Source organism: Lynx rufus, unplaced genomic scaffold (assembly GCF_022079265.1).
Source record: "Lynx rufus isolate CCGP_SWC_20201006 ecotype Redwood Valley unplaced genomic scaffold, mLynRuf1.p SCAF_6, whole genome shotgun sequence".
NCBI lineage: Eukaryota > Metazoa > Chordata > Mammalia > Carnivora > Felidae > Lynx > Lynx rufus.
In genome coordinates, this window is record NW_025814878.1 from 56,368,804 (window position 1) to 56,378,467 (window position 9,664).

The following is a 9,664-nucleotide window of genomic DNA, read 5'->3' on the forward strand; positions in this document are numbered from 1 at the left end:
ACTGGAACCATTCCTCAATTTTCAAACACATTACATTGTGATACAGGCCTGCATGAAAAAATCAGTCACTTTCTCCAGTGAGGCTCTTTCATGCTAATTCATTTCAAAAGATTACATAAAAATACCTATATGACTCAAAAAATTACAAAATGTTGCCAATCTTCAGCCTAGTAAAAGCACACACTTGCAGTTCTAATATGCCTTCTCCTCTTCTGGCCATGAACCAGTTTCTACTGTTGGAAGTCCGCTCCAAGTAGCCTTTTGTTTGTTTGTTTGTATCTGCCAGAGGCAAGGCCAGAGGGCTGGGACTATAAAAGTATCTCCCATTCAGAAGGAAGCCCTCAGGCCTTTGTGCCAGTAGCTGTGCAAAGAAGCTTAAGTAAGTGTGGGAAAACAGCAACTGTGGATCAGAATTTGCCATAAGGCAAGACCTAACACGGTTTTTTTCTGGTTTTCCACAGACAGATGGAATAACAGCATAATAGATGTGGGCAAAGGGTCTCCTGAGCTATTCTTTCAATTGTACACACACAACAGAGACAGTAAAGACACAAAGGGACTGTACTTAGGAAGGAAGTGTCTCCTTCAGAGCAAAGCCGGCTATCGTTCATTATTTTCATCAAAAAGTCTGAAAAGAGGTTTGATGCAAAATGCTCTGATGCTTCCTCCTCGAAGGTCAGTACATTTGTTTCTGAGGGTCAAATGTGCTGCATGGTTACCAGTCTTCACTCTCTGTGCAGCAGGCAGCTGGGGAAAGGACAGCCAAGATTTTCATAAGGCTGTGTCTTAGCACCACCTTAAGTCCTAAATCTACCCCTTGGAAAACCAGCTGGATATCAGCCACTGGATATCACGAAAGCAAAGGACAACCAGAAGAGCCTCAGGAATGGATTCAGCCACACCCATCCAGCTGAACCATATTTTTACAAAGCATTAAATTGAACTGTCACTCAAAATAAATGGGAACAAGAAGGGCAGAAAAATTCCTAAATATTTTCTAACATTGTCTCACCAATGACTGTTTTTAATCAGTTAAATCATGACTGTTGAACAACTGAAGAAAGAAAGGATAGCAGAAAAGAGACACTTTTTTCCAAATGACTTAGACAAATGGAATAAGATTGGCCATGAAATTATCATTGTTGAAGCTAAGAGATGGATACATGGGGCTTCATTACATAATTTTGTCTATTTTTTGTACATGTTTGAGATTTTCTATGATAAAGTTTTTAATTATATTTGTATAATTTTTCAGTTTTTCAAACAAAATATACCATTGTTATAGTGTTATGCTCATTTTAAAGATTTTTTTTTAAATCTGGGGGCGCCTGGGTGGCTCAGTTGTGTCCAACTTCAGTTCAAGTCATGATCTGACAGTTTGTGGTTTCAAGCCCAGCATCAGGCTCTGTGCTGATAGCTCAGAGCCTGGAGCCTGCTTCAGATTTTGCGTCTCCCTCTCTGTCCCTCCTCCACTCATACTCTGTCTCTGTCTCTGTCTCTCTCTCTCTCTCTCTCTCTCTCTCAAAAATAAACAAATGTTAAAAAAATTTTAAGATTTTTTTAAACCTAAAGTTAAGACAATAGTCTGATGAAAACAAGAATCTGCTCCCAAATACACTTATTCCCATAAAATAAGTTGCCAGCCGATACCTAAGAGAGAATAATGTAACTATATTGTCCTGTTAAAAGGTTTTAAGGGGCGCCTGGGTGGCGCAGTCGGTTAAGCGTCCGACTTCAGCCAGGTCACGATCTCGCGGTCCGTGAGTTCGAGCCCCGCGTCGGGCTCTGGGCTGATGGCTCAGAGCCTGGAGCCTGTTTCCGATTCTGTGTCTCCCTCTCTCTCTGCCCCTCCCCCGTTCATGCTCTGTCTCTCTCTGTCCCAAAAATAAATAAACGTTGAAAAAAAAAAAAAAGGTTTTAAAATGATTTGTGGAGTTTTCCCAAAAACTTTCTAAGTTTTTCTAAGCAATATGATCTTAAGTCCAAATCTGTGACATGGAAAGGAACTAAAAATCACCATATTCTATCCACTAAGAAGCTTTGCTTAAAATCACATGTCTCTGAGAAAGTCAACCTGCTCTCTAGTGTCCACTAATATAGACTGACACATACCAACCACATTTCAGAGTAATTTCAGCCCGTTCTCAGCGTATGTTTAAATTCAAAAAGAAAAGTTTTCTCTTTTTCTTTTTTGCCAGCCTACCTCTATATGTATATACATACTGTGAGTGTGGCATATGTAATCCTTTTTTTTTTTTTAATTAGACTTTCTTCCATCCTTATTGAGGTATAATTGACAAATAAAAATTGCAGGTATTTAAGGGATACAACTTGATGTTTTGGTATATGTGTACATTTTAAAAAAAATTTTTTTTCAACGTTTATTTATTTTTGGGACAGAGAGAGACAGAGCACGAACGGGGGAGGGGCAGAGAGAGAGGGAGACACAGAATCGGAAACAGGCTCCAGGCTCTGAGCAGTCAGCACAGAGCCCGACGCGGGGCTCGAACTCACGGACCGCGAGATCGTGACCTGGCTGAAGTCGGACGCTTAACCGACTGCGCCACCCAGGCGCCCCTAAAATAATCACCACAATCAAAACCAATTGTGAAGGTTATTCAGCAGTAATATTCAAGCACAAAAGATTTATTGTAAACCCTTTGAATATTTTTTTCAAGCAGGTTCCCCTTATGTCATTCAACTGAAGAAAACGCTTATGATTTAATGTTACCAATATATAGTACATCTTTGGGCCAAGAACCAAAATAACATGGCTTTAAATAAAACTAATAAGACAAGATTTCTGGTTAAGCCTAAAAGTGATATTTGGAGAGAAGTACATCGTAGTTCAGGAAAATGGCTGGATTGTTTTTGTCTATGTAACTGAAAGCAATGGAATAAATAAAATTGTTTCATGAACAGGCTGTGGCAATTTTTAATACACCAACTTATAACGAAGAGAGACATCTTCTACTCTGTTAAGAACAGGAGGTAAAAAATAAAAATTACCATTTGAAAACTTATCAACATTAGGAAAAAATGTTTACAATCATCAACACAATAAACACATTGTGTCCAACAGGGCAGTAGGTGCTCAGTAGACAGACATCACAGAGATAAAAGCCGTGTTCTCCAAACAAATGCATTTGACAATGAAACATCTGTAAAGTGACCACTGGTGCTCTCTTCATTAAAAGTAAAAAGTTGGGAGGAAATTGGAACGTATTTTCCCTGACAAGTTCCTCATTCATTAGTATGAAACTTAATATCTTAAATTTCATATGTCAGAGTTCTATGATTAATATTTAAATTCTAAGAGTTAACAGAATTTTAATAAGGAATAACATTTCTTATCTATTAATAACAACTCAAAATATATAATCTATTTGGCTTCTTGATGTATTGCCTATATTTTCTCATAAAGAGAAACTGAAAAGTATGCACATCTGTTTTCATTATAATTGATGTCCCTTATTCATATTATACTGAAAACATCTATATCTGAGTATCATTCTCAGCCCCCTCACATCTTGCAAAGAAGAAAGGACTAAGAAGTGGTCAGCCTAGTAGCTCCCTGCAACAATAACTCCCCTTGGATCCAGGGGGAGTTTAGAGGAAACAGTAATAGATGTGCCACTCAGCCACACAGCATCACAAAAGTAGTAATTACCTACAAAACCTGCTGCTTCCCTCTCTTTTCTGTTTTCCTCTCCTGACATTCCCCCAAGTGGTGTGGATGGTGAAATAAATAAGCCTCAGTGAGACCAAGGAGAATTGAAACAGAGTTATATGCTGACATTTGAAAAAGAAAAAGAAAAACAAAGTAATCTGAGGGGAAGTGTTTCCATTATTGTTATAGGAAATATAAAAATAGATATAACTAAGTACACATTAGTATTTAAGTTGAACATTAATTTCCTTTGGTGTGGTGTGTGTGCTCCACTATATTGACCATGGACATCTGATGAAACCCAAATTCCAGAATGCTGCTCTAGTTGCAACAAATCTAAGAAACAGCTTTCTGAACAGGATTCTGGTACATCCATATCATTCTTCTCCCAAAGAATGATAGCTCTGATTCTTAATGATAATGGCTATTTACTGACAGGTTTATAAATATTAATGCAGAATCGCCATATGAGGAAGATACTATTATTATTCCAATGAACACAATGTTATTACATGATGTGACAGGTAGAGTGTGGCATCACCCAGCTCTTCCTGGAGGGCACAGAGGACAGGGGAATGTCCAGAAGATTTACCTTGAGCTGAGACATGGAGGATAAGTCAGAACTCAACAGTTAGACTAGGGTGTGTGAACTGCATCCTGTCAGAGGGACAGCATGTGCAAAGACAGAGAGGTTTGGGTAATTACTCACAGCTACAAGAAGTTACATATGACTGCAGCAGAGGAGAGCCATAGGGGCAGTGACTAGAAATAAAATTTTTAAAAATTCACAAAGACTTCGGTCTACCAGGTTAAGACATTTCAGCTTTATGCTTCAGGCACTGGTGAGCCACTGAGGGACTACAATAGATGATGAAGTTTGCATTTTAGAAAGATCATTCTGATGGTAGCTTAAAGGATAGATTTGACTGAAACCAGGTTTAAAACAACATAAGCTGAGAGGTTAGTTTAATAGTCAATCCAGAGTAGAAATAAAGAGGGTTTGACGAAAGTAGTGGCTGGACAGAGGAAAGAGATATTTAGGACAGAAATTAGAGAAACTCTATATTAATAATAATACTTCAAACATGCTCATAAAACACTTTTATATATATTGTATCACTGATCCTTACAACAATCCTGTGAAATAAGTAGGGAAAGTATTATTATCTCAGTTCTACAGATGAGGAAACTGAGGCTCAGAGAAGCTTCAGTGGCTTGCTCAAGTTCCCATGGCCAGCAAGCAGTGAATCTGGGAATTTATGTTGGCCGGTTCTAAAGTCTCTTATACACAAAACTCAAAGGCTTAATGAGAAACTCTCTAAACAAAGAGAAACAAACAAACAAAATCCATGGCATTAGAATTGCTCACCAAGGGGCACCTGGGTGGCTCAGGTAGGCATCCAACTTCGGCTCAGGTCATGATCTCATGGTTCATGAGTTCAACCCCCATGTCGGGGCTGTGCTGTCAGCTCAGAGCCTGGAGCCTGCTTCAGATTCTGTGTCTCCCTCTCTGTCTCTGCTCTCCCCCACTCATGCTCTTGCTCTCAAAACTAAATAAACACTTTAAAAAAATGTTTAATACTTAAAAAAAATTTCTCATCAAAAAATTTATGAAAAATTATGTTACAAAAAGTGTGTATTTTCTCACAGAGTAGAATATAAAGATCTCACTGAAATTCCAGTCCAAACTTTCACTAACTGAGCAACTTCCTGAGCTTCAGGAAACTTCTTCAAGAGTGTAGTTCAAAAAAATGCTCCACATCACTCATCATCAGGAAAATATAAATCAAAACCACAATGAGATACCACCTCACACCTGTCAGAATCACTAACATTAACAACTCAGGCAACAGATGTTGGCAAGGATGCAGAGAAAGAGGATCTCTTTTGCATTATTGGTGGGAATGCAAGCTGGTGCAGCCACTCTGCAAAACGCTATGGAGATTCCGCAAAAAATTAAAAATAGAACTACCCTACGACCCAGCAATTGCACTACTAGGCATTTATCCACGAGATACAGGTGTGCTGTTTCGAAGGGACACATGCACCCCAATGTTTATAGCAGCACTATCAACAATAGCCAAAGTATGGAAAGAGCCCAAATGTCCATTGATGGATGAATGGATAAAGAAGATATGGTAGGGGCGCCTGGGTGGCGCAGTCGGTTAAGCGTCCGACTTCAGCCAGGTCACGATCTCGCGGTCCGTGAGTTCGAGCCCCGCGTCGGGCTCTGGGCTGATGGCTCGGAGCCTGGAGCCTGTTTCCGATTCTGTGTCTCCCTCTCTCTGCCCCTCGCCCATTCATGCTCTGTCTCTCTCTGTCCCAAAAATAAATAAACGTTGAAAAAAAAATAAAAAAAAAAAAAAAAGAAGATATGGTATATATATACAATGGAGTATTACTCGGCAATCAAAAAGAATGAAATCTTGCCATTTGCAACTACACGGATGGAACTGGAGGGTATTATGCTAAGTGAAATTAGTCAGAGAAAGACAAAAATCATATGACTTCACAAAAATCATATGAGGACTTTACGAGACAAAACAGATGAACATAAGGGAAGGGAAACAAAAATAATATAAAAACAGGGAGGGGGACAAAACAGAAGATACTCATAAATACGGAGAACAAACTGAGGGTTACTGGAAGGGTTTGGGGAGGGGGGATAGGCTAAATGGGTAAGGGGCATTAAGGAATCTACTCCTGAAATCATTGTTTCACTATATGCTAACTAATTTGGATATAAATTTTAAAAAATAAAAAATAAAATTAAGAAAAAAAGAGTGTAGTTCAAACTCTTCATTCTCCCATGTCTTGTTAGAGGTGGGAGGCACATGATTTGAAAAGCTTAATGCTGGGCTCTCTTGTATTTCCCCAGGTCTCAAACTTTACAATAAATGTGAAAATAGTTTAACATGCTATTACTTTTTAAATTCTATTTACCTTACCCAAGCAAATCTTTTGCATATTTGTTAACAAGTCTGACCTCAAATAAACACACAGAATATATTATACACAGGCACTGATTTCCATCTTTGAAATATAACATTTAATATACTCACATTGTCATCAAGCTCTTCTATGTGCAGTATTTTTGCCATAAAGGTTAAATAAAGACACAAAAGACAGCTATTTTATATTACAATCAAATGATATATTTTGAACTGTTTTTCAGCCTTTGGGATTTATTTCCCCTCTTTTACTTCAGTGGGAAGGGGGGCTCTTCTCACTTGGTTACAGATTTCCACAAAAGATGGGGAGAAGGAATTACTTTTTCTTGTCTCTATTAATCTCTGTGTCCCACCCATCAAGCACAGTGTTTGGAACAGATGATAAGTATTTTATTTAACTGAATTTAATTTTCCCAATATTCTTTTCTGACACATGCTTGCCCATAGTAATCATTATCCATGGAAAAGTACTGGCTTAAACTAACAGTAAATATTAGTTATGTTTTATAATTTTCACCTATGTAGTAAAGATTTACAAAGAAAATTATATATACGGTCCCTTTCTAAAGAAGAAAAAAATCTAGATTAATAGCAAACCTATAATATAATCCTTGGGCGCCACAGCATAGAGGACACCCAGTACTCCAAGATGGCGTCATCTCTACCAGTGAAGGAGACAAAGCTCATGGATGTGAAGTTAGGAGAGCTGCCAAGCTGGATACTGATGAGGGATTTCACCCCTAAAGCCATCACTGGAGAAATTCAAAGAGGTTACTATTGGTATTACAAGTACCTGTATGCCAGAGTGCTTGGGTGGCTCAGTTGGTTAAAGATCTGACTCTTGATTTCACCTCAGGTCATGATCTCACCATCAAGAGATCCAACCAGAGTGGCCTCTGCACCTACAGTGCAGAATCTGCTTGGGATTCTCTCTCACGCTCTCTGCCTCTCCCCCTCATGTGTGTATGAGCTCTCTCTCTCTCAAAATAAGTAAATAAACATTTTTTTAAAGTATGTCAACGTGAAGAAAGGGGGGCATTGCTGGGATTTCTATGGTGCTGGCAGCTTATGGGCTATTCAACTACTATTCTTATAAGGAACTCAAACATGAGCAGCTATGCAAGTACCACTGAAGGGCGCCCAGTGTGGAGGCACATATGGCATTCTTGAGCGTGACCTTTGCCCAGTACCTTTGATTCCTTTCATATCCTAATTCAGAATTAACATCCAATAAAAGAAGACTGGTACTTGGGAAAGAAAAACCTACAAGAACTCTAATAGAAGCTAGAAAAGCTGGTATAGAGCAGATCTCTAAAAAAGAAGTGCTGAATAAATGTAAATGGAAAGATTAAAGATGGATATTTAGGGCACTAAAACCACTTCCATAGGAAGCATTCCTGATTAGCTTTAGGACCTTCATTTTTTTTTTCAATGTTTATTTATTTTTGAGAGAGAGAGAGCACGTGCGTGCGTACATGTGAGTGGAGGAGAAGCAGAGAGAGAGGGGGACACACAGAATCCAAAGCAGGCTCCAGGCTCAGAGCCGGCAGCACAGAGCCTGACTCAGGGCTCATACTGCAAGATCATGACCTAAGTCAAAGTCAGATGTTTAACCAACTGAACCACCCAGGCGCTCCTGGAGTGTCAATTTATTATACACAAGGTAATTCACATGCTTCTTAATTCATTTATGACCTTTATCCAGGGAACCCCGATGCCTGGAAGAGGTGACCAGCAGCCCAACATGTTTACATGAGGGGATCGCGGGGCTGAGTTTGAGAGATTCAGTCTTTGGAGGACTTCAGGGTATCAAATGACTATACAATAGCTGTTTAGGAGCCACATTTAGGCTTATAATGCTGTGACTGGGGAAAGGAAACACATTATTAACTGGTTGAACCTCTCTAGACCTTAAAAAGTACAAACTTCTAGGGGCACCTGGGTGGCTCAGTCGGTTAAGCGTCCGACTTCAACTCAGGTCACGATCTCGCGGTCCGTGAGTTTGAGCCCCGCGTAGGGCTCTGGGCTGATGGCTCAGAGCCTGGAGCCTGCTTCCGATTCTGTCTCCCTCTCTCTCTGCCCCTCCCCCGTTCATGCTCTCTCTCCGTCTCAAAAATAAATAAACGTTAAAAAAAAAAAAAAAGTACAAACTTCTATGGGTGTCTGGGTGGCTCAGTTGGTTAAGTGCCAGACTTTGGCTCATGATCTCATGGTTCGTAGGCCTGGGCCCATGCAGGGCTCTGTGCTGACAGCTTCAGATTCTGCATCTCCCTCTCTCTGCCCCTCCCCACTCACACTCTCTTTCTCAAAAATAAATAAACATTAAATTAAAAAAAACTTGTTTTTAAGTACAAGCTTCTGAATAGATTTACTCCTGTTTTAGCTCCATCCCTGTTTTGGGGAACGAGTGATAGATTTGAGGAAACCCAGATGTGAGGGTTTTGTTTTTCCTTCTCTGCCACAAAACTCACTGGATAAATGGCCTCTTAAGTAGATTTATATTGGTGTTTCCAGATAGAATATTGCAGGGAACATACTTATACTAAAGATTATTTGTTGTTTATCTCAAGCCTAACTAGGTGTCTGTATTCTTATTTGCCAAGTTTGGCAGTTCTAATTTTTGTGTACCTTGAAAGATATTCACATTTGCCACATGTATGTATTTTAAGAGGAATAACATCTCTGGATTTGTAGACTAGGACCTTCATTTTTTTTTTTTTTTTAATTTAAGTAAATTCTGCTCCCAGCACTGGGCTGGAACTCACCACCCCAAGATCAAAAGTCACATGTTCTACCGACCAAACCAGCCAAGTGCCCCATTTTAGGACCTCCTAAGAGAGAAATATTTTGTATCTGAGACTTTCATTTCTATATCAGAGAACAAAAAAGATCAAAAAAAGAAAGAACCTCTGATCTTTTTCAAGGCATTAAGCTAGCTTAGAGATTTTTTTGGTCACATTTCTGCTATAAAATAAATTATTATTCTCTCTAGCTTATGTATAGATTATTAAAGTATAAATATGTATTTTGCTTAACATGGAAA

The 9,664-nt window shown here is 39.1% G+C and overlaps 1 protein-coding gene across 1 annotated transcript; it reads left to right on the forward strand.

Annotated features, from left to right (window-relative positions):
• The first annotated feature begins 7,270 nt into the window (after nt 1–7,270).
• Nucleotides 7,271–7,754, forward strand: LOC124527941 (ATP synthase subunit f, mitochondrial-like). The gene is given in 2 exon segments (XM_047101230.1): nt 7,271–7,410; nt 7,613–7,754. Coding segments are annotated over 2 exon segments (282 nt in total).
• Nucleotides 7,755–9,664: the final 1,910 nt, after the last annotated feature.